Source organism: Rhinopithecus bieti, unplaced genomic scaffold, assembly GCF_001698545.2.
Source record: "Rhinopithecus bieti isolate Rb0 unplaced genomic scaffold, ASM169854v2 scaffold_56697, whole genome shotgun sequence".
Taxonomy (NCBI): Eukaryota; Metazoa; Chordata; class Mammalia; order Primates; family Cercopithecidae; genus Rhinopithecus; species Rhinopithecus bieti.
In genome coordinates, this window is record NW_016821681.1 from 79,674 (window position 1) to 95,357 (window position 15,684).

General features: G+C 40.7%; 1 protein-coding gene across 1 annotated transcript in view; it reads left to right on the plus strand.

The window, feature by feature from the left end:
• The first annotated feature begins 1,816 nt into the window (after positions 1–1,816).
• Positions 1,817–15,684, plus strand: part of SKA1 (spindle and kinetochore associated complex subunit 1) — a 23,470-nt gene continuing 9,602 nt past the window's right edge. Inside the window, exons 1-5 of the mRNA XM_017860530.1 lie at positions 1,817–1,998; positions 2,610–2,708; positions 7,247–7,371; positions 9,247–9,344; positions 12,027–12,164. Coding sequence (XP_017716019.1) covers positions 2,621–2,708; positions 7,247–7,371; positions 9,247–9,344; positions 12,027–12,164 — 449 coding nt within the window. The 5' untranslated portion in view covers positions 1,817–1,998; positions 2,610–2,620. The remainder of the gene's footprint in view (positions 1,999–2,609; positions 2,709–7,246; positions 7,372–9,246; positions 9,345–12,026; positions 12,165–15,684) is intronic.

Below are 15,684 nucleotides of genomic sequence, written 5' to 3' on the forward strand. Positions count from 1 at the left end.
GCGGCCGTTTGTGGTTTGGTCAAAGGGAACCAATGAACAATGGACTAATGTTTAACTTTAAATGTCAGCCAGTTGTAAACCTACACCTGTAAAAATCCCCAGTGACTCTGTAACTTCCTGTAACTTGTTTGTGTCTGACTATAAAAGACGGCTGAACACNTACAACTGTAAAAATCCCCAGTGACTCTGTAACTTGCTGTAACTTGTTTGTGTCTGACTATAAAAGATGGCTGAACACCGAGCTCGGGGTCTCTCCCTAGGATCTGATACCTAGCTGGAGGGAACCGAGTTCGAACTCGAAATAAAGCGATCCCTGCCACTTGGCTTTGTCTCTGGACTCTGGTGGTTGCTTTCAGGTCATCGCGGGTCTGGGCATTACAGTCTCTTCACACAGACGTGAGTGAAAGTAACTGTCCAGAATACCTTTTTTACAAAAGATTTTTTTCAGTCACCTTTGCAGATGGGAGTGACCAGTGAGAAGCAGACTGAAGTCCCTGGGTGTGGCTTCCAGTACAAGGCTCTCAAGGTGCTGGTTCCACTGGCAGTTAAGCCTATTACACATGCCTCTTGCTCATTCCTGCTGCCTAGGAGAAAGACCTGAGGACAGGGGGTGGCAGCCTGAAGGCCCGAGTGCATAATAATAGCGCAGTGGAGCCAAGGGATGGACAGAACCTGGCAGTGCCACCACTCCAGCCCTGGGTGCTTTTCCCTCTGAATTAAACTTTTGTTTTTCTTATTTTAAATTTATATTTGCTCTTATGTGGCAGGCCAGGTCTCACTAACAGCTGCACAGGCCTCCGTAACCACTGTTTCAGCACTGGTTAAGTTAAATATTAAAAGCTGAAAGAGCCAGTGTCTTTATACAAAGGCTGGAATGTAACAAAAGCCCACCAAGAGTTTTGCCCAGGCCTTTCCTGGGCTTTGAAGCATGACAACATAAAGAAGGAATTCTTAACAGGACCTGTTCAAGATTAAACAAGTTTTTATTGGGGGTCTGAAGAAACTCCCCAGACTCCAACAAACAAGTTTATTGGGGGTCTGAAGGAACTGCCTAAACCTTCATGATTTAGTAGAAGACAAGGTAAGGGTAATCACCCCTGGCATCTGCACCCATCTAGATTAAATAAACTTACTGGGGCTCCAGAGGAAGATCTTTAGGACTGATCTTAGTTATAGATTAAAAGAAGTTAACCATTTACATCTTTTCACACATGCACACTTACATGTAGCCAGATAGTTTAGAAGGTATATAAGCTCTGGAAAACTTTGTAATTTTGAGTTGACCTGGCGATATTTTCCAGGCCTTTTCCCCATACCCGGTTACCAAAATAAACTCTTCTTTCCCAGTTCATCATGAGAATAAGCAGCCCCACCCCTGGTTTTGTCCGGGAACACTTACAGAGGCTGTAACACCCAGAAGACAGGGTCACTGTTTCTTCTACACAAACTTGGCTGCTCTTCTGAATTTTCTGGGGTGTTTTTATAAATACTAAGGCTTGTGCCTCATTTCCCCAGTGTCTGATATCACCGACTTGGGGTGTGCTCTAGGCACTGCGACTTGTAATAGCTGCCCCTGGTGACTCTAAGGTGCAGCAAATGTGGAAGACCACGTCTTGGCAACACCAGGTCCCTGGCTGGAAGGCTGTCAAGACTGCGCAGCCCACTGAAATCTCCCCAGACTGGTTAGCGCCGGAGGTGCACCCCCGGGGTATCCTTTCTTCCGGAAACTCCGCCTTCGCCCTCGCCCTCGCCCCGCCTTTTCCCGGCTCGGCCACGCCTCCTTCCCCGCCCAGCTGTGGCCCCCGGAAGACGCAAACCGGCAACAGCCGCTGAGCCTGCGTTTCGGAAGCGTGGATGTGCGCCTGCGCTGCGCCAGGGCCTGGCGGGCGTTTTGAATTTTGCTCCCGGAGTGGCGTCACACCATCCCGGGCTGAGACTGCGGTGTTCGCGGCTGGAGACCCAGCGGCCAGTAGCCTTTTGCTGCTGGACCCACTCGAGGTTGGACTCTGTGTGTTGGGGACCCTGCCTTCGGAAGCGCCTGAGGCACTGCTTGGCGGCTGGGGGCCGCGGGCCGCGCTGGGCGTGGGGCAGGACGGGGCTGGATGCTTTTAGACCCGCCCCTTCTCTCTCACCCGCGAGTGGGTGGGAAACTGGTCCTTTCCCATTTCTCTGCCTCCTTACCGATCCCAAACTGTAAAGCCCCAACCCCTCACAGCGCAGGAAAAATGATTACCTGGGCCCATTTCTTTGACCGTGTAAGAGACTTTAAAAAACTGTGTCCGTATTTTGCGTGTTTAAAGAAAATACCAATGTTGTCTTTATATATAAATAGTGCGTCTGTCCTCCTGAACCCTTAAAGGAAAGGACTCAGGCTTATCCCCTTTACCCTGGTTTGGGATCCATCGATGGCCGAAAGCTGTAAGACAAGTCAGTACTGTACCGTGGTTAGAAACTGAATGTTGTAGAATTGAAAGAAATTGCTCTTGAATATTTGTACTTAACCTTCAAAGACTTGTGATTTACTTGATATTGACCATTCTTGGATTTCGAAAGTGAACAGAAATTTGTGTGGCTTTTCATTACGAATATGTTTATATTTTTTTCTTCAGAGGCTTAAAGGATGGCCTCTTCAGATCTGGAACAGTTATGCTCTCATGTTAATGAAAAGATTGGCAATATTAAGAAAACCTTGTCATTAAGAAACTGTGGTAAGTAAAACAGATTCCACTGACTTCGTATGTACAAAATGCATTTTGATTATTCCACCCTGAATGACATCTTTGTTTGGTTGAGTGACTGCATCTTAGGTAATTTTAGATTTTGAACAACGATTTTTTAAATAGTCCAATGTCATTTTTAGTATTGCGGAGGATACTAAAAATGTAAGGTATGTTGAACAATGAACTGAATATTCATTAGATTATTTACTTATGTTTTTCTGAGACACATAGGCCAATGGTAAGATTTGAAGGTTATGTGGCATCCATGGTTCTACAGCTAAATGGAGATACAGTCATGCATTGCTTAGTGATGGAGATGTGTTCTGAAAAAGCATTACATGATTTTGTCGTCGTGCAAACATCACATCATAGAATGTACGTAAATGTACACAAACCTAGATGGTACAGCCTACTACATGTCTAGGCTATATAGCCTATTGCTCCTGGGCAACACACCTGTATAGCAAGTGACTGTACTGAATACCTTAGGCAAGTGTAACACAATGGTGAGTATTTGTGTATCTAAACATAGAAAAGATACAGTAAAAGATTAACAGTGGAACACCTGTATAGGCTACTTACCATGAATGGAGCTTGCAGAACTGGAAGTTGCTGTTGGTGTGACAGTGAGTGAATGTGAAGGCCTAGGACATCACTGTACACTACTGTAGACTTTGTAAGTACTATACACTTAGGCTATACTAAATTTATATAAAAAAATCTTCAACAATACATTAACCTTACCTTACTATAACTTTTTTACTTAATAAACTTTTTAGTTTGGCTTAGCTTTTTTATTCTTTTCTAATAACAGCTTAAAACAAATACATTGTACAGGTGTACAAAATATTTTTATATCTTTATTAGGTTTTTTTACTTTTTTTAACTTTTTAAACTTTGTCAAAAAAGAATACACACACACACATTAGCCTAGGCCTACGCAGGGTCAGGATCATCAACATCTGTCTTCCACATTCACATCTTGTTCTACTAGAAGGTTGTCAGGGGCAGTACCACGTGTGGAGCAGTCATCTCCTATGGTAACAATGCCTTCTGGAATATCTCCTGAGGGACCTGGCTGAGGCTATTTTACAGTTAACTTTTTTTTTTTTAATAAGTAGAAGGAGTACACTCTAAAAAGTACCAAGTATCGTATAGTAAATAACATAAAGTAGTAACCATTTATTGTCAATTATTATGTACTATACATAATTGTATGTGCTGTACTTGTATAATACTGGCATTATAGTTTGTTTACACCAGCATCACCACAAACATGTGAATAATGCATTGCACCATGAGGTTATGATGGCTCCGATGTCACAAGGCAATAGGAATGTTTCAGCCCCATTATAATTTTATGGGGCCACTGCCATATTTGTGGTCCATTGTTGACTGAATCACTGTTATGTGGCACATCACTGTATTAAAAGGCAAGTAAAAAAAAAAACTAATGTAGAGATCCATAGAGGTAAAAGTAGTCCATAACCCATCTTAGAGCCTGCTTTGGAGGAAGCTTATTACTCTTTATCACTGGGAAATAACTAATTGAAAATGAAATAAATTATTTAAGCATCCATGAAGTTGGAGATTGTAAGTATCTTTGAAAATATTTTGATGTGCTGAAATTGGATGATGCAATGAAACTTCATAGAAACAGATGATCCTTGTCAAATGTAAAATATTGTTTAAGGAATTATATACACCCTAACCTTATCTGGGAGAGTAAAGGTTTATTGGCAGACAGAATTCCATATGCTGGGACGGTTGTGTTGAACTTGTATTGTAGTTTGTATTATGAATTGGTAGTTTGAAAACTTTCTCAAATATGAAATTATAATGTTAGATAGGCCCTTTCGAATTATACCTCCCTTCCCAGGGACCTTGATATTCTCAGTCCTATATTGATAACTACTAATAAAGGAGCCTCATACATTTTACAGTTTATGGTTCACATACTCTGGAAGTTAAAGCTAAAGGGACTGTGGGTTCATCTTAAGGAGCCCCCTTACTTCATACCTGAGGAAATTGAGACTGTCAGAAGTCAGGTGGCTAGCCCAGGTCCCTCAGCTCGTGAGTACTTGGTTGGGTGACAGTTTCTGTTTCTTGATTCCCATGTTGGTACTCTTTCTATTTGTTGCCATTTTGATTGAAGTAATTTGTAAAAGACTTTTAGATGTTTAATAATTTGTCTTGTTTACATTCACTTTCTGAGGTTATGATTACTCTTGGATAAACAAATATAATTTGGAGATCTATAAAACTATCAAGCCTTGAATTCAAATGACCCACCAAAGCATGAGGCCTGGCCGAAGCAGTCAGACCCATTAGATTCCTACACAGTTGTCAACTGTCATTTTGTATGGGGGGAGAATAATTTGTGTGCCTCCATAGCCTATAAAATAAAGCCTGCTTATTTGTTTGCTACTTTGGCTTCTGTAACTGACTAGATTACTACATGAAAAGCAGAGGCCAGACACATGCCTGTAATGCCAGCACTTTGGGAGGCTGAGGCAGGCGGATTGCTTGAGCTTAGGAGTTTGAGACCAGCCTGGTAACATAATAAGACTCTGTCTCTACACAAAATAAAAAAATTAGCCAGGCGTGGTGGCGCTTACCTGTAGTCCCAGCTATTCAGGAGGCTGAGGCAGGAGGATTGCTTGAGTCTGGTAGGTTGAGGCTACAGTGAGCTGTGATGGTGCCACTGAACTACAGCCTGGGTGACAGAGCAAGAAGACCCTGTCTCAAAAAAAAAAAAAAAAAAAAAAAAAGTGGTAAATAACATCCTAAAATTTAGGTGACTAAAAGTTGAGATACCAGTGTATGGGGAAGAAATACTATATTCAACTAATTCTACTGAAATTATTCTCAGTAGAGACATCAGTACTCTCATTTACTTGTTTTAGTTGTTATGAGCTGAGTGTCAAATGCAAGTAGCATTGCTCTATTAGATAGAATGATATACTCCTCATGATGATGATGAATGGCAGTTAGCATTTACTGAGTATTAGGTTTTAGACAGGGCTAAGCCCACCTTATGTGTACTTTCACCTATCTTCGCAGTAATGAGGTAGGTACTTGGTGTCTCTGACTTCAGGCCTTCTACCTGGTTCACTCTACTGCCTCCATAATCTACAGATACTGCCAAAGTCTGCTTTTACTTATGTGTATGTCATTGTAGTGATTGCTGGAAATGCAGATGGGAAACTTCAATTATGAAGGTAGTTTTTCTTTTGTGCTTTTAATCTGCCCTTAAATTTTTTTAAAAACTACTTCTTTTATTTCTAGGGAGGAAGGGACTCTGATTTTCTCATCCATCTCAAATCTCTGAAAGTTGCTAGAGAGAGGTGCTAGGAGGTGGAATTGGGACTATGAGAATATACTACTTTATGAATGTCTTACATTTGTTTTTGCCGGGTACGCAGGGTTATTACCAGCTTGTGACTTTTTATGTTACTTTGTTTGCTTGGGGTAGTTTTGCATAGTGTGAATAGTGTTAATATGAATTCCAAATCCGTATTACAAATTCTGAAAGAGAATTTCACCTCAACCTCACTCCTGCCCCTTCCACACACACACCGAAGGGCCTGTCTAAAACGTAAGCTTATTTCTGTGGTGAGTGATTACAACTTTCGCTGAAAATCTATTCATGAAGAAGGGTCCTAGCCTCATTTGAGATTCTCACTTGCAACACCCTGTGTTTTAAAGCCCCAAAACCTTGGATCTTATCCCTATTAAAATCAAATATATTCTGGTGCTGAGATTGACAACCTCCTGTCCAGCATTGCTGTACACTCCTCAGATTACGGCTGCTGCAGCCTCAGCTCACACATACTGCCTGGTGTGAGGGGGAACTGTGGTTCCCCCTTCATATTGGAACCCTTGGAGATTTGCCTTTTTCTCATGAAAGCTTAGCTGTGGATGTAGAAGGATGCTTGTTTTACCTAACATTTCTACATGTTTTAATAAGTGGAGGAATTTGCCAGAAACAAAAGATGCAGGGGAGACATTGTCCTTGCCTCTCCTCTCCGTCTCTTCCATACTACTTAGAAATGAGGTCTTGGGCTGGGTGTGGTGGCTCAAGCCTGTAATCCCAGCACTTTGGGAGGCCGAGACGGGTGGATCACGAGGTCAGGAGATCGAGACCATCCTGGCCTACACGGTGAAACCCCATCTCTACTAAAAAAAATACAAAAAACTAGCTGGGCGAGATGGCGGGCACCTGTAGTCCCAGCTACTGGGGAGTCTGAGGCAGGAGAATGGCGTAAACCCAGGAGGCGGAGCTTGCAGTGAGCTGAGATCCGGTCACTGCACTCCAACCTGGGCAACAGAGCGAGACTCTGCCTCAAAAAAAGAAGAAATGAGGTCTTAAGATTATCCATGGAGTCAGTTTCTAGGGGCTAAAGCAATAGTCCTTTTTCCACCCCTCTCTAAGGTATAGCTATCTGTCCAAGAGTTTGCATGAGTACTTGCAGCTACTGCTCTTCTATACACTTTGTTTTCTATTTTATTTTTGTTTATAACAGGCCAGGAACCTACCTTGAAGACAGTATTAAATAAAATAGGAGATGAGATCATTGTAGTAAATGAACTTCTAAATAAATTGGAATTGGAAATTCAGTATCAAGAACAAACCAACAATTCACTCAAGGTAATGTTTCTCTAATAAGGAAGCAGTAAAAAGGCAATACATACAAACTCCCTAATCATCAAGTAATTCTTAAGGATGCTTTGTTTATAATGTTTTCGGTTTATGAATTATTAATGGTACAGTATGCCATTTATGTTTTATTTTCCTAGTATAATGGAATTCGGAGCTCCACAGCTACTTCTTTCTGCTGATGGCCAGTGGAATTGAACTTTACTAGAAAGGAGAGTTTGCTAATCATTCTTGGTAGCTTTAATTTAAACAATGATGTTCTAGTAGAGTGGTATGTAAAGAACACCTGCTTTGGGTGAGGAGATATGGATTCTTACCTTGGTGGTCCTTGGTATTCTCTGCCACCCTGAGAAAGCTATTTTACCTCTTGGGGTTTCAAGATCCTCATTTGAAAAAATAATGGATCATATTGAACTGTTTCTTAGCTCCCTTATATGTCTACATTTCTATATTTTTATAAAAGGTAATATAAGGGCTCTCAGGTAAAGAAAAACTTGAGCCTCATTCACAGGCACATTTTGTTCTAAATAAGCCTTCAAATTGACTTCAGCTAATAAAAGTGCTTGTGCACTTCCCGATGGGGAAATAGTCTGTACCATAATTATCTCATGTTGTTAGAGCTGGGGAATTGCTCAGTGGGATTGAACAAGGGACCTCCCTGACTGCATTCAGCCTATAATCCTTAAGGTCTGTAAAGATTTTTCAGCTATAGGAATGGGCATGATTATGCCTATCACTCTATTAGTCAAAATGGAATTGGTATCCATGAATGTCATTCACCTCTTAAAGGAAAAGACATTATATAAATTCAAAACAGAAACCAATACTGGTGTTTCAGTTCTAACCTGCTCAAGAATATCCGGGGTTAGGTGTGGGCCTAGAGAATGCTCGACTCAGAACTGAAGGCTATTTGGAATTTCTGTTCACATTGTGATTGGGAGCCAGATGGCGGGAATCCAAAGGCACAGAATATTTTCCTCATTAAAATTTGTATGAGTTCATAGCCTGAAGTTCTAGTAAACGTTGGAGACCAAAAAAACCCCAGCTATCAAGTAGAAATTTTCATTAAGCTGGGATGTAGGTAGCCCACAGTGGAAGTCATCCTAAAGCAGCATCTTGTGCTTGCCAGCTGGGTATATTACCATGCTGTGATAATACAGTTGCTGTTACACAGGTAACACTGGGGAGCATTTGCTAAGCCAACAAAAGCAATTGATGATAATGAAAACATAAGTTCTTTATATATTTCTTAGTTATCTCCCAAGATTAAAGTATTTGAGAAAGACTTAGCTTTAGTCCTGCTTTGTAATTGCAATGTGATTATAGTGATTGTTCTCTGAAAAAAATCCAGTAGAGAAAAATATTACCACCATCCAAAAACAGCTATAGAAACCAATTTTTTATTGCTGGATTCACTGCTTTTTCACTTCATTCTGCATTATTGGTACTCACAGTCAGTGTGATTTTTTTTATTTTTTTTTTTGAGACGAAGTCTCACTCTGTCACCCAGGCTGGAGTGCGGTGGTGCAATCTCAGCTCACTGCAACCTCCGCCTCCCAGCTTCAAGCAGTTCTCCCACCTCAGCCTCCTGAGTAGCTGGGACTACAGGCGCGTGCCACCACGCCCGGCTAATTTTTTGTATTTTTAGTAGAGACGGGGTTTCACTGTGTTAACCAGGATAGTCTTGATCTCCTGACCTCATGATCCACCCGCCTCAGCCTCCCCAAGTGCTGGATTTACAGGCGTGAGCACCGCGACCGGCCATAGTCACTGTGATTATGGTTCACCATTTTCCCTGCTCTTTAGAATATCTTAAAACATACATGGGGAGGACAGAGACTTATTGTGAGCATTTTTAAATTTTAGGAACTCTGTGAATCTCTTGAAGAAGATTACAAAGACGTAGAACATCTTAAAGAAAACATTCCTTCCCATTTGCCTCAAGTAACAGTAGCCCAGAGCTGGTAAGTGTATAATTATTCTTGCTATCTGGATTTATAAACCCATGAAAACAAAATACTTCAAAGCCTTTTGCTCTTCATGTACTTGCAGTTTTGTCAGCAATGATCTAGTTTTTTATCACCTATACTAAAAACAGTATTTCCTACTATGTTCACCAGTGTTCTTATCTTGCTGTCTCTGAGGAAAATCTAACACCTCTTTCCCAGTTTGCCAAGGGCAAGTCTCTCTAGCCTCTCTCTTTCCACTCATTTCTTTTCCTTAGAGCAGTTTGTCAACCTCAGCTTCCTTGACATTTTAGGCAGGTTAATTTTTTGTTATGAGAATAGACATTGAGCAGTGTTCTTGATCTCTGCCCACTAGATTCTGGTAGCATTCCTCCTATCCCACCCATTCATGACAATGAAAAAGGTCTCCAGACATTGCCAAATGCCACTGAGGGCAAAATCTTCCTTGACCCTTGAGAACCACTGCCTTTGGGTAAAAATAAGCGTAAGGAAGTTACCATTTTAAAAATAGCCAAAGAGGCTGGGCACAATGGCTCACGCCTATAATCCTGGCATTTTGGGAAGCCGAGGCAGGCAGATTGCTTGAGCCCAAGAGTTTGAGACTAGCCTGGGCAACATGGCGAAACCCCGTCTCTGCTAAAAATACAAAAAATTAGCCAGACACAGTGGCACACCCCTGTAGTCCCAGCTACTCAGGGAGCTGAGGCAGGAGGATTGCTTGAGCCTGGCAGGTCAAGGCTGTGGTGAGACCTGATGGTGCCACTATACTCCAGTCTGGGCAACAGAGTAAGATCCTGCCTCAAAATAAATAAATACATAAATAAATAAAAGCCAAATGAACAATAAGCTTAGCTCTTTTTTCCCCTCAAATGTCTATCCTCTCTCTCTCTCCGCACTTACAAGGTATGTCTGTGGCGGTTTTTTCCCCAAGGCCTTAACACCTGGCTTTTGGCTGTCATTGCCACCACACCTAGGGTGGTTGAAGGTCACAAAGAGGTCAAAAATCCTTTGTCAGCCCTGGTTCTACTTCTAAGATTTCATTTTGCATACCGCCTTTTTGTTTTTGAAATTCTGTTTTCTGCACTGCCACTATGTTTTCTTAGTTGTCAGCCCACACCTCTGACTTGGCTGCCTCCTTTTTCTCTCCCCTCTTTTAGATTATAGATCTCTCCTACCTGCTTTACTCATTCTTACCTAACTCCACTGTTAATGCTCTCAAATGTCCAGCTCTAGCCTTGATAGGACATCTAGTTCCCGTGATTCAGTGGCCTGCTTTGTATCTCGAAGACCTGGCTCTCTTGTTACCCATATATCCTCCCATCACCTCGGTGAGGAATTGGCATCTTTATCCTGTCTCACTCTTTCTCACATTACCTGTCATTGTACATCCAGCAAGAATTTGATCAGGGGAATAGGAGGAATTTTCTTCTAAGCTCACTATGGCCTAGCTTCAACTCTCAGGGATAGGTCAGAGCAGAACCTTTCTGTAGGTCAAAATGGTTATTTTCAGCTGATAAACACAGCAGGGCATAAAGGGAGCACTCAGGTGCTTCCTCAACACATGGTCAAGACAAACAAGTACAGATACGATTCATCCAGTCTCACAGTAGAATCTCATATGTTAGGATTCACAGAAGGATTATGATGCATTGGGCATCTTTATCTTGACAGCGTGCAGCATGGCCGAGTCACACCACCTCAGTAAGGCTGGTTGCCATCTGTGTCTGGCATTCGACTGTCATCTTGGGCTCTCGCTTCCTGCCTTTCTGGGGATTCCCTTGGGTTGCTCCTGTGGCCATCCTCCCACTCATAATTCCAGGGCTTTGCTTAACTTTTAAGCTTTATATTATATTACATTTCTTGTTACCTTTTTATTATACAAATAATACATGTTACTAGAAAGTGTTTGTTGTCAGAAAATAAAACTCATCTGTAATTCTACCATTCAGATAAGATAGGGTATAGCTTTCCAGATTTTATGTGACTACACATATATAACAGGCATTTCTTCTACCTGTTATGATGTGTAGTTATAGCAGCCCCTACTGTTTCTTATATCTGGTGTCGTCTTTCCTGTGTCTTGACTCACTGCTGGCCACATCCCTGGCAGTTAAGGAACCGAGGAGCTATAGTGTGTTTCTAGACTTTGTTTGCTAGTGGGGCAGGAGATATATTAGTAGGCTTCTCACTCACTCTAAAAATTGGGCAGATTGAATGCGGGGTGACCCATGATCATGCTGGCAACTAAAATGACTCTGCAATCCACAGGGACTGACACGAGTAACCATCAGGATAAATTAGAATAAACAGAAGTCTAAGGTAACTGATGTTTCCAGATTCAGAGTTAGGGATGTCAGGAAGGGGTTAAGAGAAGCCATGAAGCCGCAAAGCTGTTAACTTACTGACTTTGAGGAGCCAGTGGGAGAACTGATGAAGATATCGTATTACATGTAAATAAATATAGCTATATTACTGAAGATTTGGGAACTTAATTTTTCAACATTTCCTTCACTGTTTAGATTTTCATGAACAATAGACATAGGAATACAAAAAAAAGTTGGCAGTGAGATTATAACAGGATGAGTTATGTATTTATTATTATTTTCAGTTGGGAAAACTTTGCAGTATGCTGCTTATTTCTGACAATTGCTTATATGTATGTACATCTCTGTTCTGTAGTGTTAAGGGATCAGATCTTGATCCTGAAGAACCATTCAAAGTTGAGGAACCTGAACCCATAAAGAAGCCTCCCAAAGAACAGAGAAGTATTAAGGAAATGCCATTTATAACTTGTGATGAGTTCAATGGTGTTCCTTCGTAAGTATTTAAGATAAATAATGTTCAACCGCTTAATAATCAACATAGATGATTGTTTAAATCATAACGCTTAATTATATTAATTGTAATATGCTGTGTTCAAATATTGATCTTTTTAAAACATTTCACATTATACTGTGAAAATGCAGTAAATTTTTTGAAGATTTTTGTTGTAAAACCCCTTCATAGAGAGATCTAGAGATGGATCAATTCTTTGCTTAAGTCCTCTCGGACCTTTCTGTGTTATAGATTTACCAATTATATTATAGAAGTAGACTCAGTTTTGTGGTAATTTTAAGGAAATTGAATGAGTTGTGTAGACTTGAGAATGAGAATGGAGTATGTTGTGTTTGGTTTCCATTTGTGCATTGCACCCCACGCTTGTTTGAGCCTGTGTTATATTCCAGGCCCGGGGTCACTCTGAATAGAAGAATGAATAAGACAAAAGGCTTCCCCTAGAGGGTGGTCTCCCTTGCCTCTTACATATGGCAATAATGGGGAACCAATTATGAAAATCCACGTTTTAAACTCATAATTCCAGGGCTTTGCTTAACCTCTAAGCTTTATATTATGTTACATTGCTTGTTACCTTTTTATTATACGAATAATACATGTTGCTAGGAAGTGTTTGTTGTCAAAAAGTAAAACTCATCTGTAATTCTACCATTCAGATAAGGTAGGGTATAGCTTTCCAGATTTTATTTAACTATACATGTATAATAGGTATTTCTTATACCTGTTATTTTAGCAATGTAGTTACACTGTAAATGCAACTTACTATCCTTTTATTGTGATAATTTTTCTATCTTAATAGTCACATAATATGTAGCTATCCAATAATTTATTGAAGCATTTCCTCATTACATATTTGGGTTGACTTTATTGTTATAAATAAGGGTACAATGAAATATCTTTTAGACAAGGCTGTTTTGCAATTTTTTTATTTCCTTGGGATAGAGTCTTAGGAGGAGGGTCCCTGAGGCAAAGATCATGATTATTTTGCTTTCTAGAGAGTTATTCATACCAGTTTGTTTTGGTTGTTGTTTTATTTAATAAAGTGTATTTCTTAGAACCTTTGTTAGGTTTACAGAAAAATTGAGCAGATACTAGTGGTCTCATACCGCTTCTTCCCTGCACACAGTTTTCCTCAGTAACAGAGCATTGGTATGACATATCTATTACAGTTGTCAAACCAATATCGATACATTACTATTAACTAACATCCTTAGTTTGTGTTAGAATTTATTCTGTGTTGTACATTCTGTGGGTTTTGACAAAAGCATGATATCATGTGTCTACCATTACTGTATCATACAGAAGAATTTCACTATCCTAAAATGTTTCACTATACTAAAAGTGCCTTGTATCCCACCTCTTTCTATCTCCCACTGAACCCCAGAATATTATATGGTTAGAGTCATACAGTATATAGCGTTCTCTGACCGGCTTCTTTTACTTAGAAATAAGGATTTATGATCCCATGTATCTTTCTGTGGTTTGATAGCTCATTGCTTTTTAACACTAAATAGTACTCCATTGTATGGATGTACTGGTTTCTTTATTCATTCACCTATTGAAGCAATCTTAGTTCCTTCCGGTTTGGTGCAATTATGAATAAAGCTGCTAAAAACATTCACGTGCAGGTTTTGTGTGGACATAAGTTTTCAACTCATTTGGGTAAATACTTAGGAGTGTAATTGCTGGATCATGTGAGAGTATGTTCAGTTTTGTAAAAACCTGCCAATGGCTATACCATTTTGCATTCCCATCAGCAATGACAGAACATTCCTCTTGCTTCACATCCTCTTTATCATTTGGTATTGCCAGTGTTCTGGATTTTAGCCACTCTGATAGGTGTGTAGTGGTATCTAATTATTTTACTTTACAATTCCCTACTGACATTTGACATTGAGCATCTTTTCAGCAAGTATTACAGTCCCCTGCTCTACCAGCTGAGCTATCGAAGGGAATGCTGAGCATCTTTTCATATTGATATACTTACTTTCCATTTGCATATTTTCTTTGATGAGGTATCTGTTCAGGTCTTGAGCCTGTTTTTAAAGTGGGTTGTTTGTTTTCTTCTCATTGAATTTTAAGAATTCTTTGCATATCTTCCTTCCTCTCCTCTGGTATTCCCATTACCTGTATGTTATACTTTTTTGTGATTGCCTGACAGTTCTTGGGTTTTCTGTTCTTTTTTTGTATTTCTCTTTGCATTTTAGTTTGGGAAGTATCTATTGACGTATCTTCTTTTTTTTTTGAGAGGGAGTCTCGCTCTGTCGCCCAGGCTGGAGTGTAGTGGCCGGATCTCAGCTCACTGCAAGCTCCGCCTCCCAGGTTCATGCCATTCTCCTGCCTCAGCCTACCGAGTAGCTTGGACTACAGGCGCCCGCCACCTCGCCCGGCTAGTCTTTTGTATTTTTTAGTAGAGATGGGGTTTCACCGTGTTAGCCAGGATGGTCTCGATCTCCTGACCTCGTGATCCACCCGTCTCGGCCTCCCAAAGTGCTGGGATTACAGGCTTGAGCCACCGCGCCCGTCCTGATGTATCTTCAAGTTCACTGATTATTTCTTTAGCTGAGTCTAGTCTGCTGATGGAGCCCATCAAAGGCATTCTTCATTTCTGTTAGAGTTCTTTATTTCTAGCATTTCCTTTTGATTCTTCTGTAGTTTCCATCTCTGCTTTCTTTGTCTGTCTATTCTTGCATTTTATCCTTTTTCCACTGGAGTCCTTAGCATATTAAACATAGTTATTTGAATTAGTGGTTTGATACTTCCAAAATCTGTCATTTCTCAATCTGCATCTGATGCTTGTGATGCTCTCAGCCTGTATTTTTTCTTATGCCTAGTAATTTTTGTTGAAAGCTGGACAAGATGTATCTGCATAATAGGAACTGAAGTAAATAGGCTTTTAGTGTGAGATTTTATGTTGATATGTCTAGGAGCTGGGCTATGTTTAATGGTTGCTATGGTTGTAAATGTCAGATGCTTCAATTTCTTCTAGTTCCCATTTCTTTTGTTTGTTTGTTTGTTTTGAGATGGAGTCTCGCTCTGTCGCCCAGGCTGGAGTGCACTAGCGCGATCTCGGCCCACTGCAAGCTCCGCCTCCTGGGTTCACGCCATTCTCCTGCGTCAGCCTCCAGAGTAGCTGGGACTACAGGCGCCTGCCGCCACCATGCTGGGCTAATTTTTTTGTATTTTTAGTAGAGACCGGGTTTCACCGTGTTAGCCAGGATGGTCTCAATCTCCTGACCTTGTGATCCGCCCGCCTCGGCCTCCCAAAGTGCTGGAATTACAGGCGTGAGCCACTGCACCCGGCCCTAGTTCCCATTTCTTTTGTCTCCTCTGTCGTCTTTGAGTTTCCTTAGAAATTTTTTCTTAATAGATTCTGTGTCTTGTAGCTTGCTCAGTGTTAGTTCACTAATGCATTCCTGTAACCTTGTTGTAGTGGTGGTAAGGTGTTGGAGAGGAGAAGCATTCTACAATCTTTTTTTTTTTTTTTTTTTTATTATACTTTAAG